Raw genomic sequence first — 17,652 nt, 5'->3', positions numbered from 1 at the left:
CTTTGTCGCAGATCTGTTGTTTGAACGTTAATGTAAAAAGTCCATAATGGCGCTCTAAACAGGATGGAGTAACAACTTCTTTAGAGAAAAACCCCATACCTTTTTTGGTGCCCCATACCTTCATTGTTTCAGATGCACACGCATTAACAAAAAAAAAATAATAATACAATATTAGTTTTGGTAAAAACATGCACTCATTTTGCAAATTAATTGAAATATATGTAAACGGCACATATAGGGCATATGTTTCCTTTACAAATATTATTAAGAACATTACAAATTCTATTCTAAAACATAAAATAACTTAGCTAGCACGTATTCTAATCTCATATGTAAACCTTATAAATCGTTAGTCTAACGGTTCTAATTTACAGTCTATTCATTAAGAAACAAAGAGAAATCCTAGCTAATAATAATTATTATTATAGTTACTATTTTATTATTAATGTTATTATTTAATTAATTATTATTTTTATTTTTAAGTCTACTTTTACAATTTGACACATTCAAGCCACTGAGTTAATTAAATACCTTATTACTTCAACCTAAATGGAGTAAGTTCACAGAACTCGTATAGATTAGTTTTTAACTTAAATCGTTTGTAGCAATCGGTTTCCTCAAATGGCTTGAGTTATAAAACTAATCTATATGAGTACTGTGAACTTACTCCATTTATGTTGAAGTAATGAGGTATTTAATTAGATCAGTGGCTTGAATGTGTCAAATTGTAGAAGTAGAGAATTTGTTTTGGTTTGTTGTTGGTTTGAGTTACCTTAACTTTTTGGGTTTTACAGTGTAGGTCACTTAAAGCTTTCGTCATGAGCCATGGCTGTGTTCAAAATGGCATAAATGTTTTCAAAGAGTGCTGCAAAGGGAACGCAATTGTCAATCTGAAGATTGATAAAACTGAACTGTAAAAAGATACTTCAAAAGCAAATAAAGAGAGATGACTTTAATGTTTCTTTAATCATTTCAAGTTTAAATGTTGGCAAATTCAGAATGAATATGGCATAGAGGGGATTATGAAATAGAACACAGCCAGGAACTATGCTTCTAACTACAGCTCTAGATGTGTAGTTGCAAGCATACAAGTTTGCAACGCAATTTGCGAATGTTCATTGGAACGATGGATTTGGGAATCTCAATTCAATTAATTATGTTTGTAACGATGAAACTTGTGAACTTAGTTGGCTATCGATGGTATTTGGAAACACACCCCTGGTAAACTATCTGTCTGGTAAACTGACTAACTAACTAACTAACTAACTAACTAACTAACTAACCCTATCTATCTATCTATCTATCTATCTATCTATCTATCTATCTATCTATCTATCTATCTATCTATCTATCTATCTATCTATCTATCTATCTATCTATCTATCTGTCTGTCTGTCTGTCTGTCTGTCTGTCTGTCTGTCTGTCTGTCTGTCTGTCTGTCTGTCTGTCTGCCTAAGATGTTTTTATATTACTATTCTTTCTAAAGGATTGTGTGACAGAATAATATTTAATTATACTGAATTTATATTATTTATCGAATTCAGATTAAAAGTGAATTCAGCTTGTTCACATGAATAGATTGCATTTACATATAAAATGTAATATATTTAAAATAAATGCAGCCATTGAGAGCTTAACCAACCCAAAGTGTTGCATGGTAGTACAGTTTCTTCTTTTTGTAACAATGAAAAATCAACATTTTACAGTAAATAACATCTAACAGTCTGTTCTTAAGATCATTAGTCACTTAATTTCTTACCGAAAGGGGTTTATGTAGCATCAAATGGCAAAACAGGCAAAAAAAAAAAAGGGATTTAATGGCATGAGTAAAATGTGGAATGCATGGACGTGCAGCATAATTGATATGTCAAGGCAATGCGTGGTGTAATAAAAAGTGTTTGACCCAACCGCTCCCAAACTCCAATGGGGGCAACCGGGATGACGATTTCACAGTGTTTAAGACAGGCCCGGATCTTTGAAATGAATCCATCTCTGTCTCAGGAGGGGGTGGGAGTGGAGGTTTACATTTATGAAAACAAAATTCACTATGTGGGTACGGAGTCATGCCCGCTCAAATCCCTCATGGCTGAGGTAGCCATCAGCCTGTCATGTCCAACATGTTACAGCTATGCTCGCTCTCAAAGGAACACATGTCGATGGGGAGCTTTGAAAACGTCCCAGCGCTCCCTCTACCCCTCCTTCCTTCTCCAATGGGATGAGGGGAAAGTAGTGGCACAGCACATGCAGAAACGAGTGCAGTCAAGTCTTATCACATACCACACATAACCATAAAACCGTCCTGCTGAACATCAAATAAATAGCAAAAAAACAAAACAAAACTGAAGAGCATTAGAAAAAAGGATGGGTTGCTTATAACCAATTTTGAATCAAATGTTGATAAATATAAGTGTCGGGCTGACAATGTATTAAAAAATGTAATCCATTTATCATATAATTTAGAAAATGTTTTAAGGTCATTTATTTGTTTTAGTTTTGTCATACTAAAAGCAGATGAACTTCAGATCTGAAATCACATGAGTATTACACCTTAAAAAGTTTTAACTCGCAGCTGCTGGAAAAAAAACATAAAATAACGGCCGTTAAATTACAGACATTTACCATAAAATAACAAACATAAAATTTCCTTAAATTTAAATTTTTAGTAAATTTCTGTAATTTACCGTCTGTTATTTTACGGTAAATGCCTGTAATTTAACGGTCGTTATTTAACCCCAGCTGCGGGAAAAACATAAAATAATGGATTTTTTACAGTGCATAAAATCAAAAACTGTTTGAATAAATGTAGCCTTGGTGAGCATAACCTCATACTTTTAATAGTAATTTAAATATAATTATTATTTTTAAAATGAACTTCTTTATATGAAATCAACTTTTAATTTCAAGTTATTTCACTTGGTGGCCATCTTTGAAACACCATCTTTCGTGTAGTATGCTCGGGCATTCTGTTTGAATGGGGAAACATCAAATTCTCCAAAATTACTAGTCAAGCTTAAGATTAAATTTCATATTACACTGTAAAAATCCTTGTTGCCTTAAATTTTTAAGTTAAATCAAATCAACCTTATGAGTCCATTGAACTTATATTATGTTAATCTGACTTAAAACAGCTTGCATAACTAATAAAATTAAGTTAGAGCATGTTTAATAAGTTACAATGACCTAAAAACATATGTGGTCAGGACTAATTGATCATACAATTTTTACAGTGCATGAATCAACAATAAAATTAAACAACAACTGTCTCTTCAGTTTCATTTCTAAACATCTGAATCACACAAAATCTGCACAATTTTACGTTTGGTTCGAGCCCCTTCCACGGAGACTTACGTTATACACTATACTAGTGTATAATGATTGCTAATTGGCTCCTATACTTATAGACGGGGCTTCATTCGCCATATCGACAAGTAGATTTGTCCCCATTCAAAACTATACAAGTGACACGCCTTGTGTATTCTATAGTATTTGATTATAGGCACCTGATTATGAGGTTATTGTTTTATTTTAATTGTTATTAAACAAAAAAGACCCAGAAGGTTGGGTTAAAACAATCCATTTTTACTTTGTTTTTTTAATAAATTAACCCAGCATTTGAGTTTATTTGATTTATGACCTAATTTTGGTTTTAAAATTATCTTGAATTTTATTTAAACACTCAACATAACAGATTGGTTTGTCTATATTTGATCAAAAATGGGTTAAACAATGCTGGATTTTTATATAATTTATTAAAAAAACAGTTGCTTTTCCATTTTTTTTACACAAAATTGGGTTAAAAGAAGCAATTAAAAAAAAAAAACTTTACATTTTACGTGTAAATTGTTACATAATAATGATGTGTAATAATAATAATAATAATAATATTATTAATAATAATAATTTTCCAACCGTTTTTTTTTTTTTAACCATAGGTTAGGTTTTAAACAACCCTGCATTTTTATTACCATTATTTTATTTATTTAAATATATAATCTAACAGTTGGCTTTGTCCATATTTTACTCAAAATGGGTAAAAAATGAACAATTATTTAAAAAATAAAATAAAATAAAAAAACGCTGAGTTTGTCCATATTTGATTGTAGAATTGGCTTGCAACTAAACAACCTTTGAATGTTTATATTTATTTATATAAACTTATTGTTAACTTAACCTATGTACCAAGATGACAAATTTGACATAATGAGTTTTAAAAACCCATTTTTAATTAAAATTTTTTATTTCTTTTTTTATATATTCAACGGTTAAGTTTGTCTATATTTTACTCAAAAATTGGTTAAAACAACATAGTCTTTTACTTATATTTTACCTATATATATATATATATATATATATATATATATATATATATATATATATATATATATATATATATATATAAAATAATAATAAATAAATAAACCCAACAATTAAGTTTGTCCATATTTGACCCAAATATCTGTTAAAACAACCCATAATTTTTTAAAGTGTACTCATGAATACCATTCACCGACAATCCGGAATCAAAGCCAAAAGTCTCAAACCATGCTTTCAACAGATTCACAACACAGAGTCCAAATGAAAGGCACAATAGTTGAAGAGATGTGAGCACATCTAATTGACTCTTTTCACATTTGTGAATGTAATTGTTCTGATGGCCTAAGGCTGAGAGTGTGTTATTTCACATATGACGCCAAGTATTGTCCTTTCATTGTTTGGCCAGAACTGCACAAACCTGCAGCAGACTGTGAACTAGAACTTAACAACCAGTCAGCTGTGGTAAGCATAGTGATGTTATCACCTATAGGGAGAGAGAATGACAGGACAGGACAATGACAGGCTGCTCTGTCACACGCTTATCACTACAGAAATGCAAGAAAACCACAGTCAAGATTACATTATGTAAACTATTTCAGAGCTGAATAAAAGTCTTATGGGCTGTAACATGAGCTGTAAAAACACAAAAAAGACTAAAGTTTATATAGTGCAGGCATTACTTTAGAATGGGTTTGCTTATTTGTGCGATAATGATGTATGAATTAATACAAAGAAATGTATTTCAGATATTATAGAACAAAACAGATCACTATAATTTGATTAAAACATAAGTACATATGTAAATGCATAATTAAAACTCAATCAGTGACATACTCAACATATAGTGTATATAAAAATATTCTTATTATTAAAATACATTCTAGAATAAGTAGTCATAATCTGTTTTTAAATGATCAACTAAATGAATAAAACACAGGGACTTTAAAGACAGCGGCAAAGTGTATTAAATGGGGATAAATTAATATTCTGGGGCTGCACTGGGATCCTTAAATACTAAATAGAGACTTTTAATATCAAATGATTCTTTGTCTTAATACGTCTGACGAGATATGTTAACAAAAATAGTTTTTACATTGAATGACATTTAGTCTGTTAAAAATCATGTTAATGATGTAAATTTACGCAAAATGCTGCATTAGAATTTAGTTTTGATGCTTGAATACACCTTATTAATCTCTAACCCATATACTGTACTGTATGTATAATTATGCTAAAAATAGACCACATGGAAATGATCAGTAACTTTTGATTTACTGGATTTATTAACTACTGTTTGAGTAAACAATATTTTTTTTCAATAGAAAAATATGATATTTCTTTAAAATTTCAAATAAAAATGTAATTTAGAGCATTTTTTTTCCTTTAATCTTTTTTGGAAAAAAATATTGGTCAGAAAAGCAAAAGTTTTGTTAATTGCTGGGTTTTGTTTCAACAAATGAGGATTTTTTTTACTTCTTATTAACTTAAAACACTGGTATTTAGATGTCTAAAAATGAATGTAAGCATGTCTTTTTTGTTATTGGTCACACTTGGTTTACAATAAGGTTCATCATGCATTTACTAACATGAACTAACATGAACTACTAGTACATTAACTAACATTATCTAATACAACCTTATTGTAAAGTGTTATCTTATTTTTTTATAAATAAAAAAAAGCTCTAATTTACAACACATTCTTAATTTAAAAGACATTTCTTCCATTTTTCAGCATATATGAGTACACCCCTCACAAATCTATCTCTTTTAGATTAGATTAGCCAGTACTGAAGCCAAATCTGAAGCTTATCTAATAAAATAACTTACGATTTTTTTTTTTTTGCAATATTTAGCTTGAATTCAATTGTATTATCTTTCAATTTCTAAATATGTTTGGTGACAAAAATATTATTTTAATTAACATATCTGTTTAATAAGTCTGTTTTGTTTAAATGCACAAAAATACATTGGCTATATTTACTGAGAAATGGATAAAAATATTCATTTTCAAAATGGTGTGTACTCAGTTATGCTGAGCACTGTAACTAAATTGTAAATCCAGAGAAACTTTTGCATATGTTTATATTAAAATAATTTTTCACAATGATCATGAGAACCAAAATTAAGTACTGTATATGAATCTCTTTAACGTTATAAAAATACTGTATAGCATCCATCATAGCCAAAAATCTGTAGGTGTTTAACACGGATTCAACTTTGACAAGTTAACAGGGCATAAATGTTACCCAAAGGAAATGTGCGGGTTAAAACCACTACTAAATCCACAGTAATGAAGGAGGCTTGGAGACGTACCTTCAGTGCCATTTGGTGTCATGGAATTGTTATTTATATGGGAGTTGTCAAGGTTGGGACCGTTTGGGGACTCACTGCTTCCACTTACTCGGCTGTGTGGACTAGCTAGATCCTGCATTTCCATAGACCTGACAGGAAGATACACACACATGCACACACACACACACTGGTCACATGACTCTGAATGAAACAGACACACACACTAAAATCTACAGTAATATAAGCTGAAATACAAAATGTTCAATTAAAATAAATATGAATACACTGTATTATATATTTAAAAAAACACACACACATTTATTTTTATTTTAAAATAATAGAAACTTTATTATTTTTTTACCATTTTATCTTTGTTGTTTTTACATACATTTTTCAAGTTTTAATTTAGAACTAGCTTTAGTTATTTTAGTTGTAAATTAAATATAAATAAAGAGTGCTAACTTACTAACGAACAAACTAACCACACCGACTAATATTTAATATGAAGTTGTGAAAAATATGTTTGTTTTATGGTTTTATTTAATGTTTTTCATGTTAAAACATAAACAAACACATAAATATACATCATTTTAATTATTTAATTACTTTTAATACATAAATACATACATTTTAATTACAATAGTGTAGTTTTATTGCTTTAGTTAACTAAACAAATTAAAACATATTTAAAACCAATACTGACTATTATTGTAACGCATTTATAAGAAGCATGAAATAAATAAACACTATGACTTCATGAAAAATCTAAAATTACAGAATAACAGCAAAAAAGGGCCACGATAATAATAATAATAATAATAATAATAATAATGTGTTATTATTATTATTATTATTATTATTATTATTATTATTATTATTATTATTATTATTATTATTATTATTATTCATTGGGTCTGAGAACAACCAAACTATTAAACAATATTCCAGCAGCTCTCCGGAGAAAAGTGCTTAACAAGGGCATCCCCCTGAGGCACATCAAATGACATTTGACACAAATTTAACAATTAATGAGACATCCGATGATTGATTGACTTTCTCATTTGAAGCATTAAAAATTAACCACCAATGGCCTATAGCGCACGCTGCAATTTTCATCAGCTCATCTCCCCCAGCGATCAGAGAGATGTGTGATTGAGGCCTCAAACCTCAACGAGAGCGACTGAAGAGTTCACTAAAGCAGGCTGTTTGCTCTGGCGGCCGTCTTAATTGTTTCTTTGTTTATGTACTGAGAGCCACGCCACTGAAAACATTATTCTACTGGCTCCATCGCACACTCGCGGGATTTTATTATGCATAGCAAATGGAAGGTCAGGCCAGTGTTCGTCTGCGGTCGGATGTATGCTACGGGTGTTTGTGTGTGATGTGAAGGCAGCCGCAAAAACTAAAACACACATCAGTCTCCAGAAAAGCATTATTGAGCTAATTGTGCGATTAAAAAGAATAAAAGTAAACACAATGCCTGACTCAATTAGGAATGGTCCCTGCTATCAACATGCATTTGGATTTTTATGAATAACAAAGAGAAGGAAATAAGAAACGTTTTATCAGCACAGATTATCATACCTCTTTTTAGCCGTCGTTCTTGATCGGCTATAAAATATCCGTTACAGATGGTCGCGGTTAAAACAAGGGGAAACTATTCCATGCCACGAAGACGTTAGCGGCTCGATTTGTTTCTCAAAATAATGTCTGCTCCTGAATCAAACCTTATTTGTCAAACGTTCTCATGACCATTTTTCTAAACAAGTGACTGCTTTTCCAGAGATGCTCGCCTCACCTGAAACTGGACGCACCTCAACCAAACTTGTCAAAAAGTGTTATTTTGCCTCTCTTTCAATCTCCCTATCCCTTTTTTTTTTCTCCCCCACCTGCCAGGACCCTAAAAACAATATCAGCCCTTGTTATTTCAGCTCAGGGTTCTCAGTGAAGAGCCATCGGTGACACAATAGACGTTGTCTGAGAAAACATTTTTGTTATTCTCGCTCAGAATGGGAAGAGAGGAGTCGGTGGAACAGAGAGGCACATTGTCTGTAGGCTCAACCCCTTCACCGTTGTTTCCTCCTTCCAGGTCTTCCCTCCTCCCGGCCCAATGACGGAAAGGTGATTCATCATTGGTCTACGACAGCTGCAAACTGGATTAGTCCTCCCCCAATCAACATGCAAAGCGGCTTAGCCAAGGTAAGCAGGAATAGGGAGGGGTGGATGGGTTAGTTTTGGGTGAGCGAGTCGGGGGCGCCCGCTTCAGGTCTCTGCCTCTGGAAGTGTAGGAAAAAGATTGGGGATGGGGGGGTGAAGGTTGAGAGAGATGGGACTTTGTTGAACAGAAGCTAGTCGAGCATGACACCCCTAGCATCTTTCATCTGCAATTGACACTATCTGAAATTTATCTACACTCCCTCTCCAGGAACACTGACAGCTCCTAATGACGGTCAGGGGGGATGATTGGGATTTGCCCAGGGGGTTTAGGGATCACCGGACCACTATAGACACCACTGAGTGGTCCTTGGATTGGGAACCTATTGAGTGCATCTTGAGCAAAAAGTTGGGAAAATTGTATTTAAGTGTATAAAGAGAAGTGGAATAAATTGAGTACATCATTTAAAATATGTTGTAGTGGAATATTCTAAGGTGATTTGAGAAAATGAAACATACAGTTGAAGTCAGAATTATTGGCCCGCCTGAATTATTAGCCCCCCTGTTTATTTTTTTCCCAATTTCTGTTTAATGGAGAGATTTTTTTCAACACATTTCTAAACATAATAGTTTTCATAACTCATTTCTAATAACTGATTTATTTTTATCTTTGCCATGATGACAGTATATAATATTTTACTAGATGTTTTTCAAAATACTAGTATATAGCTTAAAGTGACATTTAAAGGCTTAACTAGGTTAAATAGGTTAACTAGGCAGGATAGGGTAATCAGGCAAGTTACTGTATAACGATGGTTTGTTCTGTGAGTATTGAAAAGAATATAGCTTAAAGGAGATAATTATATTGACCTTAAAATTATTTTAAAAAAATTAAAAACTGCTTTTATTCTAGCCGAAATAAAACAAATAAAACTTTCTCCTGAAGAAAGAATATTATCAGACATACTGTGAAAATGTCCTTGCTCTGTTAAACATCATTTGGGAAATATTTAAAAAAGAAAAAAAAATCAAAGGGGTTTAATAATTCTGATTTCAACTGTGTGTGACCTCGGACAATAAAACTGGGTTCCACACAAATCCTTCATGTTGTCCCAACACAAATCGATTAAGTTAACTTTAAAATGTACTCCACATTTAAATGGATTTAACATAAAAAAATTAAGTTGTGCCAAAAAAAAATCTCAAGAATAGCATTGTTTCAGCTCATTTAAAATAAGCACTTTGAACAAGCAGCAGAAATAATAATTTTGTGTGTAAGTGTCAATGGTTTAAAATTTTCAATTATAAATCATCTAAAGCTGAGTAAATTAGCTTTTTTATTGATGTTTGGTTTGTTAGGATAGGGCTAAATTTGGCCGAGATACACCTATTTGAACATTTGAAATATGAGAAAATCAAAATATGACGAAAATCACCTTTAAAGTTGTCTAAATGCACATTCATAGTTAAAAACTGTGCTTAAAAAGTTTAGATTTATATTTACGGATACTTTTTTTACTTAAATACCTAATGATTTATGGCATATAATTAAGTCATTTTAACTTGGACCAATGAGGTATTTCTATTTAAACACTTTTTGTCTATAAAATTGTAATGTATAGAGTATATATTGTAGATTGTGTTTTAGTGGAACGTGCTGAGTGTATCTTGTGCAAAAAGGCATGGTGAAACATTAACAGTATCATGCAAAATAAGTTGTTTTGGAACATATTGAGTGCATCTTGTACAAAAGGTCAGAGTGTATTGTATTCAAATCATCTTGTAAAATAGGCAGAAGTGGAAGGTTTTAAGTGCATCAAGTATCAAAAGGTCAGAGTGGAACATATTGAATGCATCTAGTAAAATAAGTCATAGTGGAACACGTTGGGTACATCTTGTAAAATAAATCGCATATTAGAACAAACTGAGTGCTTCTTCTACAATAGACTGGTGTAATACCTATTGAGTACATTGAGTACTAAGTATTGCAAAGCATTCAGATGACGTCAATTTAGGATTGACACTGTATACAAAACGATCAAATAATATCCTTCTATTGTGCAAATTGAATCGCTGCCTGACAATATCGCTGCCTGACATGTTTGTTGTGTCTGCTTAACTCAATACCTGAGGTTAACCAACAACATAACATCTATTATAATACCGCCATATTGACCTACGCATATCTGGTTGATAACTTCCCATTTTCTGAAACATTTTCTGAAATGGCTTTACATTAACAAAAATAACGTGTTCAATAAGTCAGTGTGGAACTTATGGAGCAGCATGTGTTTCCTATGATGCTTCGAATGCTGCTATTACTCTTTTTAGCTGACAATTAGTTTCTGCCTTCCACTTCTGCACAGATACCTGCGGCGTAATATCAGACCGGAGCCGAACTGTTGGATCTAGGTCACGGTTATTCCGCCTTTCCACCAAAAAATGTCTGAAAAATCCCTGCATGAATTTTTAATGCCAGGCTGTTTTCGTGATGTAGTAACCCGAGCTGTTTGGTCTTGCTGTTTTTTCACCCCCCCACCCCCCCATTCTCCCACAATGGCCGAGTCCTGATGAATAATGGTTAGGTTTTTTTTCGATTTTCTCCTTCGGTCTTCCTTCTTTTGACCCCGTCTAGTCATATTAACACACTTTTTTTGTCCTAAAGCTGTTCCTTACATCATCTGAAGCTTGGGAACATGACTTTGGCCTTCTATAAAAAGTCTAGGAGAATTTGTTTCACTGCATGAGAAATAAAAGGAGAGTTAAAGACCTTGCCGTGGCCTGTGTTCAGTTCTTCTCAAGCATTATGCATGCCGGAGCCCCTCATCCAGCAGGTGATTTTCACCAGGTGAACCCAGGAAAAGGAGGGGCCGGTGAGCTTTTAAAAGCAAAAACAAGCCCTTGTCCTGTACTGCTAAATATTTATTGTTTAAACAAAAAAAAAGGAGCTCATTCAGCATCTTTGATGTGCGATTGAATTCAACCTGAACGGAGCTGTCTTTGAAGCTCTCGGGAACAAAGAGCTGCGTTGGAAGTGTCATCAAAAAAGCCAAACACGCTTCACTCACGACTGTTTGCACGGCTTTTTGTCTCGCTTTGCTTATTTCAAGCACTGCGTTTCCAATGGCAAACACCGCCGGGCTTTTAACATTGATCATTATAGAGCACGCGGGCTGTCTGAGCTGCTTCGATACGGATGACAGTCACCTGAATACTTCAGTTCTGACGTAATAACAAGCAGAATTGAAATATTTGCTGGTATTTGTTGCACCTTTTTCAAGTTTAAATTTAAATATAAATGTATTATAAATGAGTAATTATTCAAGTCAAACTTTTTTATAGAGCACTTTAAAAACACAGAGGTTCTGTACAAGAAATATACAACAAATTAAGCATAATAGTCTATAAAATACATTAAAAACCTGATAAAATATAGCTAAACTACCTAAAAAGACGCATGAATTAAAATAACCAGGTATTAGGATCAGGTGTCAAATGCTAAAGTAAACAAATGAGTTTTGAAATTTTTTAAAAATTTTATTTAAATTACAAATTTAGTTTTTCATTGCTTGCTGTTTATTGCACTTTTTGTCAATTATACGAAGTGTATATTTAATTTAAATATTTAATAAATTATTGTTTTTCAAAATCCAAAATTAGCAATAAAGCCCTGCTTTTCCCTGCACGCCTTTCCAGTCATGCTTTATGAGATTGTAATTTTATAGGGCAAGACATGTGCAGTCTTTTCTGAATTTCATAGAATATGCAAAACATGTGTTGCACGTTACTAGTTTTTTGAAAAACAACACTTTAATCAAAATAACTTTAAAACAACTAATCCCAACTTAAGCCGGTCAGCTGAATCCACATGGTGGCCCAGGAAAAATAAATCCACTTGCAAAGAATGTCGATGTAGACAACAATTGAACACAGATGTGACTAGAATTAGACACAGTTTACAAAATGCTACACTTCACTGGACTCTGTGAGCACCGAGCAAAGAAATGTGCACCACCGACAAAACACTGATTACCTTATGCGGGGAAAAAAGGACCTAATGAAAAACTTGTAGCTGTAAATTTGATTTTGATGCAGGTACATGCGTTCCCAGGCAATCAACGATTTGCAATTGTGAATGAACTAAAATGCTGTAATTCAATTATTACTATTAAGTAGATAGAAAATAATTGATATGCTGATACACAATGCCCATACAAATATGACAATTAAGTCAAATGTTACACTTTAGCACAAATGAATATTACTTTTATGTTCAAATAAAGAAAAAAAAATAAATTGAAAGTTTTATAATTTTTTGCTGTTAAAAGTTAAATTGTGGACATGTGCTGCAGTTTGTTGAAGTTCAATTTGTCTCTTTCATTTTGTACCATCTGACATGGAGCTCAAGCGATGGATAGCGCAGCTACATTAAATCTGTTAATTCTGACCTCTTCAACCCGCTAAATTATTTCCAGAAGTCCACCGGCTTTGAGTGTCCATCAGGGAAGATTTAAGGTACACATCTGATCAAATTCTCCCCACCGCAGCGATCACACTGCGAGCGTAAATTGTTACTGAATAAGCATCAAATTTGAATGCGTTTTGTTTTTAAATCAGCTCTTAAATTTAAATGTTTTTTTTATATTTTTTATAATAAAATAAGACTATTTGAAACAATTAAATGAAACAGATTCTTATTTTCAAGTTATGTTTTTACTTTCCTATTTTATTCTATTAACTACACTAAAACTCTACAAACACATCCTATAAAATCCCCCAAAAGAAAGACACTCAGTTTTTTAGCTAATCTTTTTAAATAAACAAACCCTTTGATTCCAAGTAAACAAACACAAAAGATTTCTGAATGTAAAATAGGCTTTTCTCAGCCCTTATTTCCTTCCCCCTTTGTGACGATTTCCCGAGCCCAACAGTAGCATGTTAACAAAATAACACTCTACTGTATTTAGTAAACAGCTAATCGCCACAAAGTGTTTCCGCTGTCTCTATCTCATAAACAGTGGAGCGCAGCAGTTTCAATTAACCCTGTGTCTTTCACCGCACACCGTTTCTAGCTCGGCCGCACACATACGGATCGCATTGGGCCTTCGGCAAACAACAACAACAACTGCGTGAGGCTGAACGCATATGAGGGCTTATCAGAAAGAGCTTAATGCAGTCGAACGTCTGCCTTATTAAAACAAATACAGTGTGTAAACAGTCTAAATCAAGCAGCCCATTATGAGGTAATTAGATAAGCAGGGTTATTGTGCGAAAAGAACACAGAGAGGGCGGCTGGAGGCAAAACTATATTAACACACACACACACAAAGCAATGCGAGTAGGGAAACAGCTGCCGTAGGATGACTTTTCAATAATTCTCAAATAAAATCAAACATAAAAAGACATTTTTAAAGCATATTTACTAAATTACAAAACTAAAGTTTACAGTTTAAGAAATATTATGTTTTGAATTTAGCACAAAATGTGAAATTCTCACAAATTTCGGATTAAAAAAAAGAAGAAGCAACTGGTCCTAAAATGTAGAGGTTGTGACGGCCGTCTGCCGATGTCTTACAAGACAGCAAATCTGCCTGTCTTTCTATCCTAAAGCATTCCTGCCTGCAGCAGATGGCATTGGATGTCAACTGCTAAAACTGAACAGGTTTTGTTTATTCTGCCAGCTGAATAGAGCTTTGCTTTTGCTTTCTGGGTTGAAAATAGAAACGTAATATCTTAGACTTAAAATTGGGTCCTTATTTACAATCCAAACTCAAATTTTCTTGAATTTTATGTTTTTAAGTACCAAAATGTGGTAGTCCTGAGAGGGGAGGAGATCCACAAAAATAGGTGAATCTGAAACGGCTGAATGTGTGAATCAGGTGCACAAGCTCTCAGGTGAGAAAGAAAGAGAGTCACTGGGGGTTTAAATTTGAGCGGCAAACACTGACAGGTATAGGATGTGCTTGAAAAAGAGTCTTAAAAAGAGTCTTAAAGATTTTAAATGTAAAAGCTGTCACTGTATCTAATTGTATGCTAAATAACACTAAGTGTGTATCAAAAACATTAAATAAAAAAGGTACTTGAAATTAAAACTCACAACAAAATACTATTTGAAAAATATATATTTAATCATTTATAAAATAAAGTATAAGTGTAAGGCAATATTAAGTTTTAGAGCTTTTGAAATTTGTATTACTGACAAGAGCGTTAGGAACGATGAGTGTTTTTTTAAATATTTTATAGATGTCAGTGAAATTGAAGTAAGCTGACAGTATTATGGTTTTAACATTTCTTTAAGCATAAGTTTAAAACAATAAATCAAATTTAAAGAAGAATAATTTATTTGTTTTGGATGATTTATCAGCAAGAATCTCAGAAACTGAGGTTTCTTTTTTTGATTTTAGAGACACTTATGATTCTAAGCAAACCGGCATTATTAGTGTTTAACACTACGAGTTTACAAAATAAATAATATTTTAGTATGAGATTAAATTAATTAGAGAGACTAATTTATATTAATTAATATTAATAACTTTTGAACCCTTTTAAATGACAATGCTTTTTGTATTCATCTATTGTTTTTGAATGTAAAATCTAAAAATCTCTCAATAATACTAAATTAGGACACACAGCTATGTTTATTTTCTAATTTTAAAACTGACAAACCTGAACACGTAAGAAAAATAAACTAAAGCCCTGTAAATCCCAAATAAAAAAGCACTTACTACAATTATGGTAGAATCCTTGCACTTTTTCTTTTATTCCTCCTTTTTAACCAATCTTCCGTTGAGTTTCTGTCCGTTCCACAGCAAAAGAAAAAAATATTTTTGTGTTGTTGTTGAAAAAAGCAGAAACTTCTCAGAGAGTTGGCTTTAAGTGCTCAGCTTAGCGATAAAAGACAACTTTTTTCTTTTTCATTTTAAGGGTGAAAAGTCATGGAGCCCCGTGCTGGATCTCAAGAGACAGACTCCGAGTAAGAACGAGAGTTGTCCGATTACTGCTGCAGGCAGTGACTAGCTAGTGTCTGAGGAAGAGAAAAAAAAAAGAGTGAGAGAGAGAGAGAGGGGGAGAGAGAGAGAGAGAGAGAGAGAGAGAGAGAGAGAGAGAGTGAGAGAGAGAGAGAGAGAGAGGGAGGGAACATGCAGACTGAAAGCGCAGAAAGTTGCTCACAGGAAGACTTTAGTTTGGAGGAGGCACTGGGGAGTTTTCTTCACACCAGTCCTCCATATGTCATTCACTCACAGCTTTAAGCAATACAGCTTTCCTCTAGATTGTATCAGTGATCCTAAGACAATGAAACGGCAGATCCAGCTTGCATCTTTGCTAGTCTGCTGATCCTGCGCACACACAGCCTTGGGGCACGGCTTTTTTCTCTCTCACTCGGTCTTGTTTATTTTTATTTTCTTCATCCCACAGACCGGTTCTTTTTTTGTTTTGTTTAGTTGTTGTTTTTGTGTGTCCGATTCTTTTCGGGTTGACAAAAGGAGACTAGGTATGCATTGAGTAAATATAGTTTGTGAATGATGGAGCTGAATTTATCGGAGTGAACTGGCTGGTCCGTTCAGCGTTATGGTGGAAGTCCTCCATCAACAAGTAGAGCGTTCACTGCTGTTTGCAAGGTAATGACTGCCGTCTGTCTGCTCCAGCTTATTACTTCATTTGTTTCCAGAGTTTACCTTCAGTATTCGCTCACAGTGGAATACTACCGAATACAATCTATACATGGAGAAATGCATTCCAATTGTGGATGCGCTGTGCATTTCAATATATGCATAGAGATATTAAATCAATTAAATTCCAATAAAAATCATAGACATACAAATATGCAGTAAATATATGTATGTGTGATTTTGTGTATATTTGTAATTTTATTCATACATGCACACACACACAAACAAACACACACAATAAAATCATACATGCACATATATACACTATAAAGTCAAATAAAATATATATTATGTATATGCCATTACAGATGTAAGTATAATACATATATATGTAAATGTATTGAAAAATGGATACACAACATAACAAACTGACAGACCCAAACACACACAAGCACATTTACACATGCACACACAAACACTAAGAGAATGTTACTAAGAGGGAACTGTTGCTCTACACTGGCCAAGAGAGGACCAAGAAACAAACATATATTATATTTTTATACATAATATTATTTTATATATTATATTTTTGTATGTGATTTTTTTTTATTTTAATATAAAAAATATATTTTAAGGTCTTTTTTATAATATTAAAAAAAATTAAATAAGTTTTTTTAAACACATGCCAAGTGGTGACCTGAAGCTCTGAGTGACTTCTATCTATACAACAGGGCACCTTCATAGACTGCTGAAACACACTCTTTTTAACTCACACTGACTTTATTTACATGCTAAACTCTAAATGTTAAGTTTTAAACCTTTTTATATATTATTTAAGAGTCTGCTAGTAACAATAAATGATAAATGTTAATAATTTTGTTTTACCTGCAAATATTTTAGACTTGAAATTAATACTAAGCTAATACTTGAAATTAATACTAAACTAATACTATGTACTGCTTAATTTAAATGAGTACACACATTTGATCAATTTCTCAGTGAATACTGACAATATGCACTGCTGCATTTTAACTAAAACATATGCCAACTGGGGACCTGAAGCTCTGAGTGATGTCTACCTATCCAACATGGAACCTTTATAGACTGCAGTGACATTAAGGGTTCTGTTTAAATGATTTAGGCGCAAAGTCTAAAGTTTTTTGCTATTTTAAGGACAGAAAAATACACTTTGCGCCCTGGTGCACTCTCTTAATGAGTTATGGGTGTGATTTGAGCATAACATGCATTAAACCAATCAAAGTCTCATCTCCCATTCCCTGTA

At 32.9% G+C, this 17,652-nt stretch overlaps 1 protein-coding gene across 6 annotated transcripts in view; it reads right to left on the bottom strand.

Moving 5' to 3' along the window:
* eya1 (EYA transcriptional coactivator and phosphatase 1) overlaps positions 1-15,790 on the bottom strand; it is a 92,836-nt gene extending 77,046 nt beyond the window's left edge. For 3 of the 6 annotated variants that reach the window (XM_056450420.1, XM_056450422.1, XM_056450421.1), the window contains exons 1-3: positions 15,486-15,790; positions 6,628-6,755; positions 4,733-4,798 (exon numbers count right to left, since the gene is read on the bottom strand). In XM_056450420.1, coding sequence (XP_056306395.1) covers positions 4,733-4,798; positions 6,628-6,751 — 190 coding nt within the window. In that variant the 5' untranslated portion in view covers positions 6,752-6,755; positions 15,486-15,790. The remainder of the gene's footprint in view (positions 1-4,732; positions 4,799-6,627; positions 6,756-15,485) is intronic. The other 3 variants (XM_056450423.1, XM_056450424.1, XM_056450425.1) reach the window with 1 other exon arrangement.
* Between the last annotated feature and the right edge of the window lie 1,862 nt (positions 15,791-17,652).

The sequence above is a fragment of the Danio aesculapii genome, chromosome 24 (assembly GCF_903798145.1).
Source record: "Danio aesculapii chromosome 24, fDanAes4.1, whole genome shotgun sequence".
NCBI classification, from domain to species: domain Eukaryota; kingdom Metazoa; phylum Chordata; class Actinopteri; order Cypriniformes; family Danionidae; genus Danio; species Danio aesculapii.
The sequence above is the reverse complement of the archived record's forward strand: the minus strand, read 5'-3'. Positions and strand labels throughout refer to the sequence as shown.